At 52.6% G+C, this 23,516-nt stretch overlaps 1 protein-coding gene across 2 annotated transcripts; it reads right to left on the reverse strand.

The window, feature by feature from the left end:
* Nucleotides 1-3,523: 3,523 nt before the first annotated feature.
* NCOA5 (nuclear receptor coactivator 5) lies at nt 3,524-21,618 on the reverse strand. Of its 2 annotated transcripts, XM_048496612.1 has the most exons (8): nt 21,470-21,618; nt 10,110-10,176; nt 7,540-7,815; nt 7,305-7,420; nt 7,088-7,214; nt 6,352-6,551; nt 4,876-5,199; nt 3,524-4,643 (listed from the first exon to the last, which is right to left on the reverse strand). In XM_048496612.1, the coding sequence occupies exons 2-8, from the start codon at nt 10,145-10,147 to the stop codon at nt 4,003-4,005; spliced, it is 1,722 nt and encodes a 573-aa protein (XP_048352569.1). In that variant the 5' UTR covers nt 10,148-10,176; nt 21,470-21,618; the 3' UTR covers nt 3,524-4,002. The 2 variants fall into 2 exon arrangements, with proteins under 2 accessions (XP_048352569.1, XP_048352570.1); XM_048496613.1 differs by lacking the exon at nt 10,110-10,176 and having other exon boundaries at nt 21,470-21,617.
* Between the last annotated feature and the right edge of the window lie 1,898 nt (nt 21,619-23,516).

The raw sequence follows: 23,516 nt of genomic DNA on the forward strand, positions 1-23,516 counted from the left end.
GCTAGCACAATCTTTAAGAATAAAGCTTCTTTCTCGCTTAAGAAAGAATACTGCAACTCAGATCCTGCTTCAGTGCTGAAGACCACTCTTCGTGAACCGGGGGGTGGGGGCAGAAGTTGTGGGCAGCTCTGCCTTTTGTACATGCTCAGAGCCAGCCTTACCAGGATCCCTCGAGGCACTGGTGACAAGACAGGCTGGGCCTTATATTCTGGGGATGGTGGCACTGGAGACGAACACCCTTTGGCACGCCGACTAACGCGCAACTCGCAGACCCAGGACTTACCTGAAAGAATGCAGAATCCCGGACCCAGGAGACGGTATCTTGCAGAGTTGTTTTCGGCTGCCTCAGAAGGTTTGAAACTTTGAACATAAAACACCCATAGAAGCCATTGATGAGAGGGCAGCTTGCTGACCTCGCCTGCCCTTGGGGCAGATGGAGAGGAGGGGGGATGTGAAGTGAGTGGGGGGGGGGGACATCTAGAGTAACACTGGCAGAAAACCCATCCTGATGATGCAGAGCTGAAGATGAAGCAGCTGGCCCGGCAGTGAAGGAGTCGGACTCCTTTGACAGCTCATCTGGTTCACGACTTTCCTATAGTTCAAGTATCTCAGCATCTGTTGACTCCGAAATCGGAGCCGAGAAGGAAAGCAGTTGTGATGCTTTTGCAAAGTTATTTGCAGGGGCAAAAAAAAAAAATCTCTCCAACACATTACTATTTGGATGCTGATTATGACATCAGTCTGAGGACTTAGACCAAATGCCCAACACACCACCTCCCCAATTTGGGGTCCAGTTACCACAACGGAGGTCAACAGCATCTTGGGACCTATGAAGGTTACCCCCGGGTGCTCTGGATTCTTGTCCGTCCTGAATGCTGAAATTGCGTGCAGACCACATGAACAAGTCACTGATGTCCATAGTAAATGTAACACGTCAGGATACCTTCCTTCAATCACTCGCAAAGTGCAGGTTCTGGACCATTTGTGTGGGCCCAGTGTTCTTGCAGCTTACTGGCAGGGGAGTAACACAGCGTCTGTTCTACTTGTCTTCAGGTTTTTTTCCCCTCTTCTCCACATGAAGCTTGCTGGGTGACCTTGGGCTAGTCACAGTTCTTCAGAACTCTCTCAGCCCCACCTGCCTCACAAACTCATCGGTTTCTGTCCAATGTGGAATATTCACATCCTGAAAAAATTCCTCCATTTTTGCAGAGTGGCATCAAGTTTCTTATCATTGCTTTCCCAATTCACCTTAAGCTCTTAATCTTTGTTTTTCTCTGCATTCTTCCCTTACGCATTAGGTTAAAAAGTTCTGCTTTGCTTTGCATTTATTTATTTATTTATTTATTATTGTTTAGATTTGTATACCGCCCCATCCCCGAGGGTCTCTGGGCGTGCACAACAAAATCAACGCATATACAATTTATAACAAGAGATCACAATAAGTGACCACATAAGCAATTATTACATTTACTAAAATCCATTAAAACAGCAGTCAATACAGTAATAACAGGCGTCCCAAACCCAATTTATTAAAAAGCCTCCACAAAAGGGGGGGAAGTGAGTAAGGGGGGACGCCATGCTCAGCGACTGGACACTCCAAAGGCCCGGTGGAACAACTCAAGTCTTGCAGGCCCTGCGGATTTCCAGAATTAATGGTATATTTCATGCTCCCCAAATGTTTTTGTGCCTTTAGCATCTGCCTGCCTTCTCCCACAGCCACGGGGAAGGTCTACTTTTCCATCCTTTTCTCTTCGCCTGCTGGCTCTCTCTCTCGGCGATGGTTATTCATCAGCATCTTCATTTTGTTCTATCACCACGCTGTTTAATGGCTGCACTGGGATGCCTCCAAAGCCTTTCACCAAAAAGGCATGATGTCAGTTTAAAAACAAATGCCCTTTTTAGGACAGCCTATGTGCTGCCGCTCCGTTAGGGTGGGTGGGCCATGTCCAGATGCTGGCCCCCTCCCCTTCCCTTGCATGCCACTCCTCCCTCCCTCCCTCCCTCCCCTTCCCTTCCCTTGCATGCCACCTCTTAGGAAGAGTTTTGAAGTTGGGACCTCAGTGCGAAGCAGCGCAGCCAACTCTGGGGCCAGGTGTTATCTGCACCTTGTTTACGAAGGTTCCCCAAAGGCTGCTGAGTTCCTCCTTATAGTTTTGTTTTTCCCCCAAACAAAAAGCACATGGAGTATCCAACAGGGAACGGGCAATCAGATATTGATGATCTGATAAAATGCCCCCCATGACTGGAGCCCACAGAACCAACAGTCCTTCCAAGTTTAAAGGCCAACGTGCCAGAGACTAGTTGGGGGCCGGGTCACGTTCTCCCTCCCCCCCTCCACTCGCGCACACACCCTGGCTGTTGCCACTGCCGGCAGGGAGGCCCTTCCAAAAGTATTGTTTTAATTTCCCTCAGCAAGGCCATGATGGCTGTTTTCACTGTACTGGGGAATATTATTCTGATACTTATTAAAACAGGATTTCTCCCCCCCCCCCCCAGTACAACTTTCTGAAACAGTAATAACACTTCCAATTATAATGAAAAATGATAATCCTGCCCTTCTCTAATTTCTGATAAGGACTTGGAGCAATTTCCAAATTTCACGCTGCTCACATAACAGTAAACCTGAAGAAAACACACACACACACACACACAAACACACACGGATTTTTATGACTGGGGTAGTTTTTGTCTGCAGACCGTGCAGATGCATTGGAATGCTGGGGGGAAAGTTACAGCTTGAATTTTTCGGAAATCAGCGATCCAGGGAAGCTGTTCTGGGGAATATAGTCCCTCCCTTTCGTTCTGCTGCGTACTGGTCAGTGTCAGGCTAAAAGTTCACGAGGCTTTAAAGACTGGTTCAAATCCCCACTCTGCCCTGGCAGCTCACTGAGAGACCTTGGGTCAGACCCACAGACTCGGCCTCCCCTACTTTGCAGGGTTGTCGCGGGGATAAAACGGGAGAATGACATGTTGGGTCCCAAGGCAGAGAAAGGAGGGACATAAATAAATAAATCAGTAGACTCTGTATTTTTTCACACCATTGTAATATGAGACCATTCCTTGTTTTGAAATGTTTATTCACCCAAATGTTAATTAAAATTTACTGCAAACTTCAGATGGAGAGTTGATAACCACCATTTCTAGGAAAAGAGTGTTCAGACATTAATTCTGCCATTGAAAAAACCTCATCTTACTCGCAGCCACGTTGTGACCGGAATTGCACGTGAAGTGGAAGCTTTATACAGATCTGAAGGTTTAAGACAAGTTTCTTGAGGTGGATCCAAACCAGCCTTTGCTCGTTCCAGAGATCTGGATCCCGCAATCCACGCGAACAGGGAGCGGAGCAGCAAGATGTCTGCCATTCAAGAAGAACAGCTGACCTAGAAGAGCTTCCAGTTGGTCACAGAGTATTTGGGTGGAAGAACTGTGCCACTCAGTCCCTGAGCACCAGGGCGCACCCCCCCCCCACACACACACACACTGCTGCAGCATCTGGAACGGCCAGCAAAGCAACACACCACCGTTTTTTAAAATACTGTTTTATTTTACTTTTTTTTTTAAAAAAAAGGTATGTCCTCCTGTTAACAGTACAGAGTTATCTAACTGACAAAACCATTCAGGAACGAAACATCTACAGCTCTAGGGCCAAGGCTGAAAGGCGTACGTGCCCCACTCCCGAGAGCCTCTAAACGGGTGGCCTCAACTGCAAAAGAAACCTCCACCGGACATCCAAGCAAAGTTAGCTTTACAACGTCAAATCAAAAACAGAGAGATCTGAACATCTGGAATAAGAAGGGCCCTGCCGCTTGGCACGGAAGGTGCCAGGCTGCCGGGGGGGGGGGGGAGCGGCTCCAACATCAGCAGCTGTGGAAGAGAACAGGCCCTCCCCTGCCTCCTCCGCCTTGGTGGGAGCAGAAGGGAAAGGGGGTGTGGGGGGGGGGAGTGAGGCATGCACAATCAAGGGCATCAGGAATGGCAGCAAGAGACGGCACGGACAGGGCATCAGTAATGCCGCTGGTAGGAGCTCATGGGCTGCTGGGCAGGGGGCACTGCCCGCATCTGGCCCACCGTCTGGCTCACCAGGTGGGTGAGGGCGGGGCCGCTCTGGATCAGGGTGTCCAGGGCCTTCTGCACGCTGGGATTGTCGAAGTTGATCCCGGAGGAAGGGGCCTGCCTCTGAGAGGGGGCGTTGCCCGGGGCAGGGGGCCGGTTCTGGTACAGCGGCTGGGAGGACTGCGAAGGGGCCCCCGCTCTTGGGCCGGGGTTCCTGGCCGGGGCCGAGTGGTTTACAAACTGGGCGCCCTGGCCTTGTGCCCGTGGCTGGGACTGGGCTAAGCTTGTGGAAAGGAGCTGCGCCGCCCGGTTCGGAGTGCCGGAGCTGGAGGAAAAGCTCTGGCCCTGAGCGCCTCCCACACCCGTGCCGCTGTTGGCTACGGCTGCTGCGGCGGCGGCGGCAGCCGTCCCGCTGTTGAAGAGACTCAGGATCTTGGCCTGCAGCTCCTGCTGGGGATTGGAAGCCGCGGTGGCGGAGACGGGCTGCGTCACAGGCTGGGCGCTCTGGTGAGCCTGGGAGCTCGGCAGGCTGGCTGAGGTGGCCAGAGAGGACCCCGACGAGGCCCCCAGGGGTTGCCTGGGAAGGGAAGCTGTGGGAAGAGGAGCAGACGACACAGACCTCAGAGGCCCCTGCAGGCAGGCAGGCAGGCAGAGCAGGCAACTCCATCCCTCCAGCAGCCCCAGCTCAGGCACTGGCCTCAATGCCACCCACCCAGACAGCCCCCACCCGGCTGCTGAGGGAGGCAGAGGAGGGCACCGACCCCCCCAACCCGCATGACTGGGGGGAAGAGGGCCTGTGGCTGACAGCAGCCAGGAACTCACCAGGAAGAGGGTCCGCGCTGGCTCGCATCTGCCGCTCCTTGAGCTCTCGCAGGTAGTTGATGATCTTGTCGGTCTCCTCGGCAGTCAAATAGCGGTTGTCGGCCAGCAGGTTCAGGAGCGACTGGATGCCTGGGGGGTGGCCCCCGCGGACCCCCTCCCCAGTGGGCGAGGGGCGCTCCCGCTCCTGCAGGATGGTTTCGTCGGCCATCTTGGCGGCTTGCCTGGCAATCTCTTCGCGCTCCTTCTCCCGGACCTCGCTCTTGTAGCGGTCGTAGTTCCTGGCCACCAGGACCATGGCGTCAGCCTGAGGCATGTTGCGGTGCTCTGGGAAGGCAAGGAAAGCAGCGGCATCAGCGTCTGGCTCCGCCTTATCCCAACACCTGTTAGCAGGCCCCAGCAGCTGCTCCCCGCTAACTGGAAGGGCTCCAGGTGTCTGGGCAGTGCCATTGGCTACCAATCTTGATCCTCCTTGATCTCAAATTGCAAATGCCTTAGCAGACCAGGTGCTCGGGAGCAGCAGCAGCAGCAGCAGGTCATTGCTTTCACATCCTGCCTGTGAGCTCCCAAAGGCACCTGGTGGGCCACTGCGAGTAGCAGAGTGCTGGACTAGATGGACTCTGGTCTGATCCAGCAGGTTCGTTCTTATGTTCACTGCTGCCAGACCAGGAGCCCCCCGGGACAGCACATTCTGCCAGCATTCGCAACCTGAACACCACCTGGAGGGCCCCAGCCTTCCTCTGCAACCACTAGCAAAGCTGGACGCTAGCAAAGGAGGGGCTCGCTGTCCGTCCTGCTGCCCAGAAAGCCCTCGCAGACACAAGGTCTGCAGGAAAGGCCCTCAATGGGAGATGCAGGTGGAACAGTTCAAGTCACCAGAAGGGACAGCCCTGCCAGAGGGCTGCAGCAAAGCCAGGCAGGAGCCCAGCAGAACCTGAACAGCGCCAACCCTGACCCCAGCGCAAACCTTTCACCAGGCAGTGCTTGCGCATCTCCCAAAGGGAGCCCCGTGGGGCTCACTCAAGTTATGATTTCATCCCGTTTATCAGTTGCCCCCCAGGCTCCCGTGGCATCGACTTAAACACGAACAATCCCATTTGTGCCTAACCCTGGCAGCTGAGCGCCTGCGCACAGGCCGTCTGCAATGAGCTGACAGGAAGGAAGCAAAGTCTCACTGGCCTCCCCGCCCCGGTTCAATGACTGTGTGAAGAGGGTGGCAGCAGAGTGGGAAGGAAACGGCAGGTGCGCTGCGCCCTTCTGAGCGTTCAGTGCAACGGTGCGTGCATTTCCGAGTGCTCCACGCCCAGAGACAAGAAGCAGATCTCCTAGCTCCGAATTAGTTTAGCCGGCACCACACCCCCGTGCTATGACCCAAACAGTGGACACCGGGGTTCTAACCCCGTGGCGCAGAACCCGCCCTGGAGGGGACGCCACAGCCGCTGCCCCTCCCCCACAAACACCCGGCTCCACCTGTCGTACCTTGGGGCGTGCCAAACATGATGTTGACCGTGCACGAGTGGTGGACTTGGTGCTGCTGGGTGATGACGATGGCGAAAGGAGACCCCCCTTGGCTGACATCGTCCAGCGCCTGCTGCAGAGACATCTCCGAGTTGAGGAAGATCAGGTCGACGATCATGCCGAGGTCTCGCACCTTCCGCCCCACCGACTCCGCGTAGTCCCTGGCAACAGAGCAGCCGCCCCCCATGAGGTCGCTGCCATCCTCACCACCAGCCTAGGCACGGTTTCCCTGACCGGGGCCAGAGGGACGGCAGCAGAGAACCTCAGGGCCCCTCCCTCTCAGAAGAGCCACGTGCCCGTGCCGCCCACTTCCCCACAAAGAAGAAGAAGAGTTTGGATTTATATCCCCCCTTTCTCTCCTGCAGGAGACTCAAAGGGGCTGACAATCTCCTTGCCCTTCCCCCCTCACAACGAACACCCTGCGAGGTAGGTGGGGCTGAGAGAGCTCTGCGAAGCTGTGACTAGCCCAAGGTCGCCCAGCTGGCGTGTGTGGGAGTACACAGGCTAATCTGAATTCCCCAGATAAGCCTCCACAGCTCAGGCAGCAGAGCGGGGAATCAAACCCGGTTCCTCCAGATCAGAATGCACCTGCTCTTAACCTCCTTCGCCACTGCTGCTCCTCTCGTGGCCACAAGAGGGGAGGAGACGGATCGCTGAGCCCACCTCCCAAGGCCCAGTCTGCTCGCCCAGCTCTTACTTTGTCTGTTTGTTGACCACAATCACGGAACAGTCCACGGGTCGCTCCGCATCAATGCGCCGCTTGATGTCCTCAAAGAACTGGCGGTACAGGTCCTCCCGGCGCCGTTCCTCTCGCTTCATGCGCTCTGAGGGGGAAAGCAACTGGAAAATCCCTCCTCTGACTCCCCCCACCCCACCCCCCGCAAAAGGAGGCCAGGGGCCCATCCAGCACTGACCTTCAGCAGTCAGGGGGGGTCTGTCCAGGTGATCACGGTACCGGTCATAGTACGGGTCATCCCTCCGTCGATAATAGTCCTCGTTGCGCGTGTACCGGTCATAACCCTCTTCTCGCCTGCAGAACAGTCGGCAGCCTGGTACCCGGACTGCAGCACCCAGGTTTCGCCATCACCTGGCATCCTGCCCCCATCTTCTTTCGACACCACTCCCCCCTTCCCTGCTGTTAAGCCATACCTGGGCAGAGGGTCCCGATCATCCCTGTAGCGATCATACAGTGGCTCACGGGGTTCTCTCAAGTCCCGAGGATCCCTCAGGTCTCTGGGCTCTCTCAGGTCTCGAGGGTCTCGGAAATCTCTGGGGTCTCTGTGGTCTCTGGCGTCACGCACATCTCTCATCCGAAGGTCCCGCCCGTCCCTGGAATCCCGGCCATCTCTTGGTTCTCTCCGTGGACTGCCCCGTAGGGGAGAGCGATCGCGCCTCACTTCTCTGTCTCCATACCCATAGTTGTCTCTAAAAGAAGCACCGAGAAACCCCTTTCAGACGGGCAAGTGCCGCCCGCAAGCTCATCCTTTGCTGATGGCCGTGACCCCTCTCCAGTCCCCAGCAGAACACCACGGACACCTGAGGGGCGACTGAACAGGTGCTTACTCGGTTCCAGGAAGTGAAGTGGCTTCATTCTCACTGGCCACCCTGAGTCTAGGATTGCTGCGTTCCAGACAGGGACTCAAGGCTCCCAGGGCAGAAATGCTCCCTACAGCCAAAGCTGCTGCTGCTGCTGCTGCTTCAGGGACACATCTGTGTGTGTGGCTGGAACGCAACGGAGCTCCTGCCATTCCACATGACACGTCACTCCCACTAAAGGAGCAGACCCCCCTCTGGGCGGTGCTAATGGCCCCTTTTCTGTGCCCTCGGAGCCTGACCATGCAATACACTCTGGCTGCTATGGGGGCTGCATCCTGGCTGGAAAAGCACGAAGCAGCCACAACTGTCCAGGTGAGCGTTCTGTGTTCTGTCCTTTGAAGACGACTGACGTGGGACGCTGGGGCAAGAGGACTGGCTGGCTAGAACGAGCCCCTTCTGTGTCGAAAGCTGGCTGCCCAGGATTTTCCAGACACCAGGCAAACAAGTTGCCCTGCGGCCAGAGTGCCCAGAGGAGCACTGGCCCCCATTCAGCTCTCCCCTGCAGACTACATGAGCCCCCACTGCTGGAGTGGCAGCGGACAGCTGCTGGAGACGGGGCTTCTTCTCTGGTGGCCCCTCAATGATGAAGTTCTTCCCCTACACCTACTGCCAGCGCCTATTCTTGGGAGGCACCTCAGGAAACACCCAAGGCTGTTCACCAGGGCTTACACTCCTGGTTCCGCTGCTCGCTGCATGTCTCTGCTCTTACCTGGGAAGGAGGTGATCTCGTTTCAGTGCTTTGGGAGTAGCCTGGGGACCCCCTGGTGAGGAATGTGCGACCAGGAGATTTTTATACGGAGGGGGATTGAGACGTGTCAGGCCCAGCCTCCAGGTCTGAACTAGGGCAGGTCTGAGGCCAGAGAGAGCTGGGCTGCCCGGCAGAAGCGTTCACTGTCCCAAAGGTACACCAAAGGAAGTGGCCCACAGACACTGAGAACTGTGGGGCAGTGTGAACGCTCAGAACTTTGCATCACTCGCACGTCACCCCCATGATGTGTACACTGAATCTTTCAGAACAAATTTCATGACTCTTAGGAAGATATACTTGACCCTTCCTTCCACAACACCTAGAAAAGTCAAGAGGAACAGAATAGTTGCAGCAGACTCTTCCGATGCACCCACCCCCACCCACTCGCTTCAGAAGGACACACGCCGAACAGGCACCCTTGTGTCTCAGCCCCCGCCATCAGGGAGCCCCCTGCCCAGCGTGGCTCAACTGGATCTCCACATGTGGAGAGATCCTGAGCAAAAACAAATAAAAGATCTCTCAGCTCTGGTCAGCAACACGCGAGGAACTCGGCAGTTGGTCACGAGAATGGGCTGTTTTCGTTTCTAGCCCTTCTTCTCCCAGGCTCAGCGTGGGTCCCATCCACGGTCAGGATTCATTCAAAAGGAGGAGGCTGAGAGCCCCTCCTCACTGATACGCTGGCCGGAGACCCTCTCCCAGCAGGGCAACGCCCTGACACCTGCTTGCGCTCTGCTTGCCGCACCACTGGGGCAACGCAATGTTCTGGTAACCGCTCGCGCCACGGCTGCGGGCATCAAGGACGATGCTGCAGCACCAGCCTGCGCTTTGATCGCTGGGACCTCTGGCAATGCCCACGCTCCTGACTTAGCAGAAGCGGAAGCCTGACACGGGGCTGGGGTGCAAATCTGCACGAGTGCCAGCAGAAGAACTTGTGTGACGGGTTCACACAGGTAACGCAGCGCCAGCAAGAGACGAGGCCGTTCTCTTGCGCAGGAGGTGCCGAGACCCTGTGCTCAGGGCAACGCGGCTTCAAGGAAAGGGACCGCCGGTCCCAGAGACAGCGCTTCCCTGCAGCCTCTGCCCTCGGGGGCAACTGCCATTGCCACCATCTCTCTCCTCTCTGGTTCGGCCCGAAGGACGCTCGACTCTCTGGCTTCCTCTAGGGATGCTCCGGAGTCACACAGGCGGCAGCGCTCTGAGGGTGCTCCGAGGCAAACACCGCTTGCCTTCTGCTGCTCACGAGGCTGCGGCCAGCTGGAAACGAGGAATCCCACCGGGATCCCTGTCCGAGAAGATCCAGCGTTAACAGAGGCAGGTTCGGTTCTGCCCTAAGCCCAACCTTCCTAGGGGACCTGGCTGCTTCACGGTACTTTACCTTCGTGCCGGGCTGGACCTTGAGGGAGGCTTATTCATATTTCTTCTTTCCGCTGCTTTATTAATATCTGAAAAGAATAATCAACCCGTCTGTTCAATGCTATGGAACAAAGAAAAGATCATCAGCATATTGAAAAGAAAGCATCGAAGCACAAACACCACCAGACGGAGCAAGGAAAGGCACTCCACGAGGCACTTGGACAACCTTTATTACATCAACAGCAAGCCGTACAGCACAGTCGTCTGCCGAAGAAGTCCTCCAGGAAGTCGTCCACTGTCTGCTAGGACTGCCCCAGGCGGACAGACTCTCTCCTTGCAGCAGACCTGATCTCAAAATGAGGCAGTCCGGCAACGGCCGGGGGCTCCCAACACTACGTCTGCTGGGCATTCAACAGCTGAGCAGAAAAAGAATCCACAGGAATGGACACAGAAGCTGTGCCCTCCCCCCCCCCATCAAAACACCTCCGGGCCACTATGGTGGAGAACCACCTGAAAACCCTTTGCTCACAAAAAGGCGGGCCCCTCAAACATTCAGCTCAGACCTGCAACGTGAAGCAGAGCTCTGCGTGTCCCCAGTTACAGAAATGTCGATCAGGTAATCATAGGGGTTTTAATAAACCTGCAGATATGTGCCTACTCATAAAATCTGAAGGGGGAATCAAGCACTCTCCCTGTTTTCCAGAGCTTGCAGTAATCACCACCACAGAGACGTTCCCTCTGCAGGGAGACCCCACCCCTTCACCCCCACCCCCTCTAGCTTTTCTCAACATCTCATCTTAAAATTAACCATTCCCAAAAAAAGTGCCGCTTGAGTAATGGGGAGGCCCATTTTAATCAAAGGGCCTTTCATTATTCATGTTATCCAGGCACTTGTAAAAGACCTATTAAAGACAAAGTCCAAACATCCCGCCAGGTTTCTTCTTTCAGCGACTTGACTCTGGGCCATCATTCAAAAGAGACTTCATTAAGCAGAATCGGGAAAGCAGCAGAGCCAGGAAGCAGAGAGCTCCTGCCTAGTCACTCGAGGCAAGGCGGTCCTGCTAGTTGCCCCCCGGGGGTTCTAATATAAAATTGTTGCCATCTATTTTGGGGAAACAATATGCAAAAGCGAACAATTGCAGGCAGATGTCTATACAAGCCAATAACTTGAAACCACCTCTGTTTCCTCTTTGAAAGAAGGAACGTTTTGATTTGGAAGGAACGCCATTCGCTTTGTTCAAGCGGCACTCGTTCTAGGAGTGTAAAAGCACCTGGTTAGCAGTTATTCATCAATTCCCATTAGAGGATGAAAAATGCCTAACTGTCCAAGGGGGTTTACCATATAAATAGGGGCCCACACTATGAATATTACCCCAATATTGTCAAGACTAGCCCTTGCCTAGCGAAGGGGTAGGCAATTATTTTTTCCATGGGGCCGCATAAGAAACAGAAAATATTGTGGAGGGCCGGGCCAAAAGGCTGAACTCAATTCTGCATAATATTTATTGTATTTCTTTATATAAAAAAGCAGTAAAAAACATTGTTTTGACAACTTCTGTTAAAGTTATGCAATGAAAAAGTGAGGTTGCCTTCCAAAAAATGTAATTTATTCACACAAATTTCTCAAAACAATGGTAGACAAAACGTTAACATTTTTTACTATTTGTGACTCATACGGGCCAGTCAGGGTCATCTGGCGAGCCGGATGTGGCCCGCGGGCTGTTTAATGCCCAGGTCTGGCCTAACACCATTCGTTCAGTCTTTCTTCACAGACGCCCCCGTTGTTTTTCTACAGCAACTGGCTCCAGCATGCAAGTTACTGCCCGTGCCAAGACAGAGAGATCTTTGCAGGCACCAGTAAGCCTGCAAAAATATTAGGGAGCAACAACCATCAGTTCTATAGGTGGGATCCCCTCTAAAATGTGCCCACATTCAGAAGCACAATTGCCGCCTTCCTGCGCTGCCTGAAATGCCCCTTGGAAGATGTTGTTCCTAAAGGATGGGGACCTTCCAGGACCCACTTGAGAGGGGAGATTCCAGGACCCACTCGAGAGGGGAGATGCAGGGGGGGCGGGGTGGGGGGTGGGGGCAGGCATGGATCTTTTCCAGAGGGATCTTACCCAATGATCTTACCCAATGATTTCCCACCCCCAAAACCCTTGGCCACCCAATACTCTCCTAGCAACAGTGGGCGTGGCCTTGTCCTTGGCTTTGATGGAGGCTTCAGGTGTTTTGGGTTTGGTTGGTTTTATTTACATCTGCCCAGAGAGTGACACCAGCAGCTGATAACTTTAATGACCTGCGCGGGAATCTCAGTATAGATGATGATCTTTTACTGGCGATTGATCCAGCACACTGTGAACATCTGGGTCATAGCCGAACTGAGGAGGGCCACAGGCAGGAGATGGCTTTTGTGTACAGATCACAACCCAGGTCAGGAACGGCACAAAAAACATCAGACCTCGGGGCCAACAAGATCTCCCGGCACTTCATTATTTCAACGAGCTGCATGTACGAATAAACATGAATGTGTATCCAAACCCCCCCTTCGCCCCTTGTAGCTAGTCACACACAAACACACAACAAAATGGCAACTGAAATTGGACTGGGGCACTAAAATCCTGACGATTTCACTTTTTATTTTGTTGTAAAGTCACTGTTGATTTATGGCAACGCTGCACGGCTCTCAAGGCAAGCGACAGTCGCAAGTGCTTTGCCATTGCCTGCCTGCCTGCCCAAATCCTGCTGTTCCTGGAGGTCTCCCATCCAAATACTAGCCAGGGTCAGGGGCTGTCCAAAGGTCTCTCAGCAAGATCCCATGGCCAGTTTCACCAGGGGCTGCTGCCCACGTGGCCCCTGACAGAAACAAAAACACTCCCCGCTCACCCCCCTCACGAATTCACCTGCCCTCCTCCGGCTTCTTGAATATGGCCCAGAGCTCGCTCTCTGCGGTTCTCCAAGCAAATAAAAGCAACCAATTTTTACTTCCAAATTACCGTCCCAGGAATAGCATTTAACATTTACCCAACATTTAGAAGGTACACATGTTGATTGTGTGTTCCTGCATGGCAGGGGGTTGGACTTGATGGCCCGTGGGGGTCCCTTCCAACTCTGTGATTCCATGACTCTGTGAACAGCTTCGGCTCCGGAGGGGCAAGGGCCCACTACCTGAAAGCCCATCGCTGGAAGCGGCCACCCCGTGCAGGGCGGCGAGTTTACAGTGGGGCCGGCCAGGGCTTCTGGAGCACCAGGAACGTGCTTCTTGCATACTGAATACGTAGCCCTGACCTTGGGACAGGGAGGGAAAGGGAGTAGGAAAAAGCCAGGCTCCTGGTCCTCACTGACATAGCCACACTTTAGAAGATGCACACTGGGTAGAACTCACATGTCTTGCCCAATGGCTAGTCCCACCCCCCCCCCCCACCCCCACAGGCTTTGCTGTCCCAGTTTCCAGGGAAATCATAATATCAACCTTGGATCTGTGTCAGAACTGAGCCCGCAGGGGGGAGGGGCTGACAGAGGCAAACTTTAATCTGGTGAATTGGCTTCAATTTCCGACTCCTCCACCTGAGGCCTGGCGGGTGACCTTGGGCCAGTCACAGTTCTCTCCGAGCTCTCTCAGCCCCACCTGCTTCGCAGGGGAGAGGAAGGGAAGGTGATGGTCAGCTGATCTGGGGCTGCTCAAAAGGTAGGTAAAAGTGGGGCACACAAACCAGCTCTTCTTCTTCCTCTTCCTCTTCTATCACATGGATTTATTTTGAGCATGACCAGCACTGGCTTTCCTGCAGAGCTGCCCGTCCTCTTCGGAACAGACGCCTCCCTTGGCTGCAGCCACTTCTGCTTCACGCTGCTGATTTCCAGACCAGACCAGGCGTTCGTAAGAGTCACTCAGGGAGCAGAAAGAACGTCTGCCTGTGTTCGGAGGCCCCCTCCTCTGGGCACCCTTCAGCTCCATGCTGCTGCTAACAGGCCCTGGAGTCAGGATCGGGCGTGCCTGGCTCAAATGCAGCCCTGGAGGGCAAGATGGAGACAGCCGCTCGCAAAGTGCTGCTTGCTGCGAATTCCCTTTCAGTGGAGAACAGAAATAGGCATCACTTTGTGCGCAAAAAGACTTGCCCTTGGCCTTCTCAAAGGAGAGGAAGAATGGTTCATTTGAAGTAGAAGTAAAAACGCCCCAGCTTCTTTTAAAAACAAACTATAATCTCAGCAGAGCTGTTTCTGCCCCCCACGGCTTACGTTTGGGAGGTTCTGGCTCGAGGGTTCTCGCTTCCAGATTTGAAATATTCAAAGTCTGCGTGGACAGGCCAGTAACTTTCACAACACCGTAGTAACATGAACAACTTGACATGTAATCGTTCGAAGCCGTTTTTGCTTGAAAGTGTTAAGTGTTCCTCGTGCACGTCAAAAGAGATGCTTCGGCTCAGGAACAGCCTTCCTGGGCCAAGTCCTGAGAGCCCCAATTGACACACGAAGGGCCAACCTTGGGAAGTCAGTGGGAGTCTTTGGGATTCAATGTAGCCTCTGTGCTCAGTGATACCCTAAATCAGGACCTGTGCCCTTCAGATGCGAAATGCTGCCACTCTGCCCTGATCGGATGCAGCTGTCCACCTTCTTTGCACTTCCTTGTGCATCCATGGGCTCTCCTTCCCAGGAGAAATAAACTGTTCCGGTTTTGCCTGGGAACCCAGAGCTTTGTAATTCACTCTTGGAAGCATTCCCCACCCATTGGTTTCACACACACTGATGATTTCAAGTCAGGGCACTCCTAGATGTTCTGAGGCTGTGCAGCTCTTCGGAAGTTATTCCACAGGTCAAAAGTGCATTTTGCCACGCAGGCAGACGGCTCAGCTCCAGAACGAAACGGCAGAAAGCACCCCGGCCACGCCTACGTCCACTCACTTTCTGGGCCACCTGAACTGCTGATCTGGCGCAACTGTTTTGGCATCATTCATCGGTCTGGTGGTTCAGGTGCCGTTCTGGTAGAGAAGGCAATTTTTAAAAATGCCTTAAATGCACACTACCTACAAGATTCAAGGAGAATGATGTCGCTGACAAATAACAAATGCCTGGTTTTTTGCAACTCAAAAGCATTTTTGTCTTCTGCGGGGAAACTGTAGGTGGTTTTCATTAAGACGTGGTAGACCAGAGTCCAAACTGGCCTCAGCACCTGAGTCCGAACGACAGGCTGGGAGTACTTGTGGTGCAAGAAAAAAGTCTACACAGGCTGAACTTGGCAGAGCGACTCTCCCTCCAGCTAGCAGGCTTCTCCCCCACCTACGTACCATTCTGTTGTTCAGTGTGGGTTTCCACACCAGGAGACCCTAAAACGTTTTCCGAGCTTCCTCTAGTTCACTGCCCATGAAATATTTTGCAACCTCAAACTCTTCACACCTCTTTGTAACATTATGGTGGCCAAATCACCGGTAGCAGCGTGAACCAGGCAACTCGGTGGGCGGACCCTCACTGGGATTTTGCCTCAAACTGAAGTCCTGGGATCCGTATGGCTACCCTGTGTTACGTGTGGACTTCCTGAAAAGCCCAACTTTTCCATAAGATCGTTTTCATTGAGAAAAGTTCTGTCCCTCAGACATACTCCCAACCCCAGTGAGTGAACTCCAGAAGGGAGTCCGAGGGCTTGGCCTCCCCCCACCCACCCCCTGTTGCACCTGGAACTTTGTGGAAGTTATGCCAGCAGCACTTCAGCAGCCCAGTTAGCCAGAGCCCCGCAAAGCCCAAGTTCTCGTGCCTTCATGTGGCAGCTGCTTCTCCAAAGGCTCTTCAAAGGCGCACCTGAAACCAGTCTCCATGGTCCAGCAGCCTCTCTGGAGTGAAGACTGCAGCAAAGGATGCCATCCTCGCAACCCTCGGATTCTTAGGGGGCTTCTCAGGTTAACTATTTCCAGCATGGCACAACGTCTTTCAGTACGCGCTCAGGAGCCTCTGCCTTTTCTTCAGAGGATGGGCATAATAATGGGCATAATAGTAATTCAGAGGATGGGCATGGAGACCACTGGAAGACAGTTGTTTTAACTATGTGGCAGGAAGCACAACTACTAACGGGAGCAGCACCTGGGCACAAAAGCATGTGAAGGCAGACACACCGAAAGGCAGCCCTGGACCAGGGCAAAAAGCACTCTCAAACACCACCAGGGTCTACAATTTTGTTTATTGAGCAGTTCACCAGGGGGGCATTCAAACATGACTCTTATTTCCACCCACCAATTCAACGTTGTCCAAGAGGCAGGAACTGTGCGGGAGGAGGGTACATCCAGCATGAAAACCAAGCAAGCACAGTCCTTATCTATGTTGAAGGGCAAAAAGGAATGGATGAACCACCTGGCTTAGATGTCAAGACAAGGCATGGCCCTGTTAGGCAGTTATGCAGACCAGAAGATTCAGAACTCTGTCTGTCTGTCTGTCTGTCTGTCTGTCTGTCTGTCTGTCTGTCTGTCTGTCTGTCTGTCTGTCTGTCTGTCTGTCTGTCTGTCTGTCTGTCTGTCTGTCTGTCTGTCGCACCCACCCAACCACCCCTGCAATCTGGGAAGCTCACAGGGCCAAAACGGAATAGTTATGACAGGGGAAACTGGGAAGTCTGGAGAGGAACTGAAAATATCCCCTATTAAGCTGCTTTCTTTCTTCTTCTTTTTTCATCAAAGTGATCACTGGCAGAATTTCAAGCAATGGGTCAAACAGCCAGGAGTTTTCCAGCCAGAATGTCCGTGCGAGAAAAGCCCCCGCCAGCCTTGTTCTAACCGCTCGGCCTCACGGAAGAGGACGCCGGGTGTGTCCACAGCACCTGGCACCAGAACAAGGAAGCACACTTTCAAGGACTCCAGAACTCTTAATCAGGCTAGATATTTTAAACACCAAAAAGTTGGGAGGAAGAAAAAGCGTGTGTTTCTGAAGACCCAGCCTTGCTAGGGCATATCCCTCTCAGCTGAGGTGGCCCTGTGATACACACTTTACAGTAATCTGTTGCTTATGTTACACAGGACTGTGTGTCCCTCTACAAACATTGCTTCTTTCCTCATGATAATAATGACTTTCAGCTTTACTTGGGCACACAATTAAAGATTTGAAGTAGAGACTTAAAAAAAAAACCCAAGCAGGAAAGAATTCAATTTCAAGAACTTTTTCTCAAATTTCCAAGTGACACTTGGAAATTTTTGAGGGGGAAAAAAACCCACTCATAGGAATATATTTTCTCTTTCACAATGAGTGAAATGCTTCTGTAGACAAGATTTTTACTCTCAAATGTAGTGTGTGATACAAGTCTGAAAACTTTTGAGATCACTAAAAAAACACTGATTTTTTTTATAGGTGAAATGAAAGACAAGGTTTTGGTCAAAATGGGTAAGATGTATCTGCAGCTTTAGATAATGGTTCTTACATCCACTGCAAACATCGGCCTACTGGACAGGGCAGATAAAAAAAATTAAAAATCGGATTGAAAAAAAATTAAATCTTTTTAAATAAAATCTTTTTAGAGGAAAAATCTATCTTAATGTATTTTCAGCAGTTTTCTATTTAAGATATGTTATAGTCCTAAAAGTAATCCATCATGAAATAAGGATTAGTTTTTAATTATGTAGCATGTGACTGTATATTCATGCTATTTTTACATTTTTAGTAAGTAAATTCCATTATTCCATTCACAATCTCATGCTCTTTCAGAGGTTTCTATAAGATTATTTTGGACAATTTTCCATCTAGAAGATATTATCACAGTGGCTGGTTTTGCAGTTCTCAAAACTGAATTAGTGTCTGCAGCAATTAGCATGCCTCTTCTTCACAGTAAACATACATAGGTGAGAAAATACCTTAATCACATTGTTCTTTTGCAAGTTGATGTACAGAACCAACCTTTCAAGTGCTAAATTTCAAAAAGTTCAGTGAATAGAAGATTGTTTGGAGTGGAACAGATCTGCACAAGGAGCTCAGTGAGAGGAGGGAGGGGCAAGTAGTAAACATGAAAGTGAAGCCTTTTGAGCAGAATATACCACAAGTCTTGAGATCTTTATGTGTATAGCCTGAGGTTTATCATATAATTCTCCTCCTGGATGAGAAAATCTGCAATGGCACCAGCCAGCAAAGGAGACCCAATTTGGGAATATTTTAATGAAGTTGGTCTACCTAAGGGTAAGGCAAGCATTCATGCAAAATACAAACACAGCAACAAAAAAATATGCAAGGCCTGGTTGCCAAAATGAAACTGAAGATCGTTCACCTCACAATGATTTCAAAATGATCTATGTATTTCTTATAAAAAAATTTGTAGTTTTTTGAAATGCACCTTTATGAGCCTTGTGTTTCTGGCTCCAGCATTCCTCGTCTGCAGAGAGGCACAACAGTCTACAGCCTCTCTTGTGTTAATGTTACAACTACCATAATTGTTTTGAGGGCATATTTAATTCCAAAACTGCTACAATGAGAACTTGTTGCTGAAAGCTCATTAAAGCTTCCTAATCAGTCCATCAAACTACAAAGGATAATTCACTTTAGGAGGATAAACAAAAGCACAGTAATATACCCTCAGCAAGCACAAAACAAACGCACAAACACCCACGCACATTATCAGATCTTGACAGTGGAGGAAGCAGGGAAAAAAATTAATTATGGCTGCTCACTGGGAGCCATCAACGGAATCGGAGCAGATTTCAGGGCACGCTGATTTCATAACTGGTAGTGAGATTCTCCAGAATACTCTAAAATGAAGATTTAAATTATCCTTCTACTATTGTAAAATTCAGATCTTATAATGAATGACGATGCCCCAAAACCAGTAGAGAAACACTACTGATGGAACAAAAACATTTTCTGTGAGAAAAAAGACTTAGTGCCTTAGAAATAAATGTGGGTTGACATCATTGTATTGTTGAAGGCTTTCATGGTTTGAATCACTTGGTGTTGTGGATTAGCTTAAGGGCTTAAGGCCATGTTTTGGGTGTAGCATTTTCTTCCTGATCAGCATTCTGTGATCTGACTGGCTGGTCAACAAATAGAAAAGATGCCAGCCACAGATGCAAGCGAAACGTCAGGAGAAAATGCTACTAGAACAAGGCCATACAGCCCGGAAACCACACAACACCCCATTGACATTACTGTTAAATGTAGATGTTATTAACAGCCTTCATATCTTCACAAAGGTCTACTCTGGAAAACTCTGACCTCTATATAATTGACATTATAGGAAATGGGTAGTCTGAGTCTATGGAAGCTCAGTTGGAAGAAACTTCTTTGTTCCAGCTCTGTTTTTCAAATTTCTGCAACCCAAATATTACTGCACTGTTTACAGGTCGTTGCATCCTCTTGACTGTACTGACTTACTGCATATAATGCTTCTTTAGTCTCAGCAAGAAAAGCGGACTATGGAGAACGTATATAAAGTAAATGCAGGCTGCAGTAAAGCGAGGAATCTCACTGGGGCAAAGGCATCAGAATCGTGCCCACAATCATCCAAATTATGGACTGACAGAGAAAGCAACAGACACAACAAATAAGCAACCTTTGTGATCTTCTCTCATGCATTCTTTTAGAAAATGAGTTTGCCCATCATCACATCAAGCGCATTGGCCAGACGCCTGTACAAGCAACCAGGCAACGTTCACAGCAACACCAAGATCTGCCTCAGCTCTGCTGGATCACAGCAGCCGGAGGGTGACCCTCTGTCTTACTTGGGCCTGGAACGATTCATCTCCACGGCCACTGACAATTACAGAATGGTTCTGGGGAGACTGCTACGACAACAGGGATGCCTGCCAAGGCAGCTGAGCTCTGAAAAGAGCTGCACAGACAATTGCAGGGCCAGCCATGAGCAGGAATTCTTACATTTGGCTGAAACCAGTCAAATTGTAAAGCTCTGCAAGAAGAACTGACTTCTCTGTTTAAACTGTTTTAGAAGAAACCTGAATAAAAGCATCTGAGATCATCCCAGGGGAAAAAAGTTAGACAACTGGGCAGACCCCTTAGTTTGCTCTCTTCCTCTCCTAATGAAGGAGCCTCAGTCAACGCTGTCTTCAAAACAGAAGGCAGACTTAGCAGGGGCCTATTTCCCAGCTCCCTTTTGCACAGCACACCAGTACTCACCAAAACCGCATTTAAAAAATCAACATTAGGCCATTAACTCAACATGTGCAGAGATCCACGTGGTTTTGGTTGTGTTACATCTGCCAACTTAGTAACTAACACATGCAAGAACATAAGAATAAACGAGGAGGTCTGCTGAATCAGACCAACGAGGGTCCATCAAGTCCAGCCTCCTGCCTCTCGCAGTGGCTGCCCATTCATCTGGAGGGCAAAACATAGAGGCAAAGGCAATTGGCAATTCAAACTGGGATGGGAAGGCAGACATTTGGGGTAGAACAGACCGGTCACAGGAGCTAAATAGATAATAGGGTAACACAGACACTTCTGCAATAAGTGCAGAGAGCTTGCTGTTCTTCTGAACAAAGTCGGGGGGGGGGGGTTTCCTCTGTGTAGGCTTTCACAGCTGGCGTGACTGGGGCGTTGTGGGTTTTCCAAGCTGTGTGGCCGTGTTCCAGTAGCATTTTCGCAGGCGAAAAGTCAGGAGGAAATGCTACTGGAACAGGGCCCTGCAGCCCGGAAAACCCACAACACCCCAAAGTGTAGGGCCTTTCTCAGCTGCACAGGGGGCCTGACTGCGCTGCTCTTGAGATGTTACGTGTCTTCCCTTTCCCACGGGGCGGGAGCCAGTCAAAGGTGCTCTGGGCCACTCCCGCCACTTCTCCCAAATCGCCGCCGCCGGCTCCGCTTTTTTAAACAGTTCCTGGTGTGCAAAGATGCTTCGCTTTACAACCTCGCTGCAAAACAGCGACAGGCTCCACGTGCCGGTTGTGCTTCGGAGCGGCAGCCCAGGACCGCGCTGGGGCGAAAGAGCCGCGGGCGGTGCTCTCCAAGGGGCTGCGCGGTCCCAGCTGCCCGGGGTCGCGGTCAGGACCCCGGTTCCGGTTCCGTCTGCATTTCCGACGGTTGCAGGTGATGCAAATGCAACGGCTCGGGGGGGCCGGGTCGCTGGGGTGGGGGGGGAAGGGCCGTGGCGGCTGCGCAGTCCCTCCTCCTCCGCGGGGCTCCCTCACCGGCTGGCGTGGAAGGTGGAGGGGCAACCAAGACCACGACGAGGCCACGCGCATGCGCACCTTCCCCCACACAACCCGGCGCCAGGGCGCCCCCATTCGCTCCGCGCGGGGACAGGCACTGTCTGCGCATGCTCCGAGACCGGGCGCCCCCCCCTCCCGTGAAAGGGCGCGTGCGCAGACTCGGACGCGCGCCCCTCCACCCATCCCCCCACGGCCCTCGCGCGTCGCCGAGGAAACGCGCCCCGCCCAGCTGCGCCTCGCGGCCTCGGTGGCGGCCCGGGCTTACCGCGCTCGGAGGGGTCCTCCTGCGGAAGGGAAGGGCGGGCCGGGGCCTCTGGCGCTCCTGACGGCCGAGGGCGGCGAGGCCTGCTCCGACGACGCTCCCCGCAACGGATCTAACGCGCAGACACTTCCGGTGCGCTCTCGGCCAATCGGAACAGTGGCCCCGCCCCTCTGGCCGCGCTATTGGTCCCCGCCTTGCATTCGTTCACGCGCCAGCCAATCGCGTCGCGACCTCGCCCCCTTCACCCGCGCTGCAGAGTAGACAGTCCCCCTTCGCGGCCGCCGCTGCGCGGGATCCTGAAGGGCTGATGGGCGGGGCCGCGGAAGGCGGGGCAAGCCTCGGGAGGAGGGGCTTCTGGCCTCTTGTCTGGGAGGGGTCGCCAGTACGTGGAGCCCCCGCCCCGCCCCGCCCCGCCCCGGGAACTGGACCTTGTCCTTGAATCGAACCCTTCAGTTCTTGAAGGGTGGAAGAAGTCAAGACTCCACCTGGAGGTTGGCACCCAGACTGGCAGAGGGGCTTCAGGGCGGGTGGGGGGGAGCTGAGGCAGGCAGGCAGTCCTGCCAAAGAGCAGGTGAAAAAAACCTCTCGGGGGGGGGGGGGCAAGGTGGCCAAAGTACAGGTCCAGAGACAAAAAAGGGTTTGGAGCCCACCCACCCACCCTTTCCCTCCTGTAAGGAGACTCAAAGGGGCTTACAAACTCCGTTTCCCTTCCCCAGTGGCGTAGATGCCACGGGGACAGGTGGGGACATGTGCCCCAGGTGCATGCCAATTAGTCACGTGGGGTGCAAAATCCCCCCCCCCCCATGAGCAGCCTGTGAGCAGGAAGCAGCGCAGCCGCGGCTACAGTGTTCCAGCCACAGCCATGCTGCTTCCCTCTCCAAGCAGCCTTCTCTGGGCAGGGTGCCAGCCGGAGGCAGAGGAGCTTGCTCAGGTGCACTTCGCCTCCGAGGGGGGGGGCAGGGAGCTGGGCTGGGGGGGGGTGCCCAGCAGGGGGGCAGGGCCAGTCATGCCCCGGGTGCCATTTCCCCCCGCACTTCCCGCTGTTTTTAGCCCAAGATCGTGAACAATAAAACCTAAATAAGACCCATGTCTGAAACACCTCCCTGCAAGGTTGCCTCTTAAAAAACGAGCAACAAAACAACCCGGACAGCTTTTCCTGAAGGCTTTTGCCTCACTACGCACTATCCACACAGCTACCTGTGTGGTCTGAGAGGATGACTTCTAGGGAGCAAGATGTGGGCAACTGTATCTCCAGGCCTTCCCCTGTTAGTAATTAGAAGAGCAGTCCCAGGCTGAACGACTGAAGTCTGCCCAGTGGGCCTGAGACTCGGGAACAGTGGGTTTAGGATTGCCCTGTAAAGCACTCATTCTCCGCCGCTTCCCCTGTCTGCCTCAGGCCCTACAGCATCTCAAGGAAGAGAGCAAGATAGATGAGTCTGCGGGGGAAGGAGCACCCAGTTGCTTCTAATGAATGGTGACCCCGTGACTCAGCCTCCTCCAAACGCCCTCTCCTTAACATCCTTGCTCAGGCCGTACAAACCGAGGGCCACTGGAGTCAATCCATTTCGTATGGGGCCTTCCGGTTTTCCTCCTGGCTTCAACCTTTCCTGGCAGGATTGTCTTTCCCAATGATTCTTGTCTTCTCATTAATGGGACCAAACGATAATTGCGTCGGTTGAGTCATTTTAGCTTCTAGGGAGATTTCAGGCTTGATTTGATCTGGAACCCACTTATTTGTCTTTTTTTGCTGTCCACAGTATCTGAAAAACTCTCCTCCAACACCACGTCTCAAGTTTCTTGCTATCACCTTTCTTCACTGTCCAGCATTCACACCCATACATAGAATTATAGAATCATAGAAGCTGGAAGAGATCACAAGACCCGTCAAGTCCAACCCCCTGCCGTGCAGGAACACACAATCAAAGCACTCCTGTTACCGCGCTGCCTGGTAACTTTTAATAGCTCCAGACCACCCAGCTCTCGGCAGCGCAGGGGAACACAAACGGGACCTGACACAGCGAGTATAGTGAATAAAAGAAGGTTTTATTGA

The sequence above is a fragment of the Sphaerodactylus townsendi genome, linkage group LG05 (assembly GCF_021028975.2).
Source record: "Sphaerodactylus townsendi isolate TG3544 linkage group LG05, MPM_Stown_v2.3, whole genome shotgun sequence".
Classification (NCBI taxonomy): domain Eukaryota; kingdom Metazoa; phylum Chordata; class Lepidosauria; order Squamata; family Sphaerodactylidae; genus Sphaerodactylus; species Sphaerodactylus townsendi.

What these genes read in the sequence shown, in the direction of transcription:
- NCOA5 (XM_048496612.1), bottom strand. Translation starts at nt 10,147, where the DNA reads ATGAATAAGCCTCCCTCAAGGTCCAGCCCGGCACGAAG. An exon ending in AGGTCCAGCCCGGCACGAAG is followed by an intron (nt 7,816 to 10,109) that starts GTAAAGTACCGT and finishes TGCTTCTTTTAG; the next exon opens with AGACAACTATGGGTATGGAG. An exon ending in CAGCGCGGACCCTCTTCCTG is followed by an intron (nt 4,644 to 4,875) that starts GTGAGTTCCTGG and finishes CTCTTCCCACAG; the next exon opens with CTTCCCTTCCCAGGCAACCC.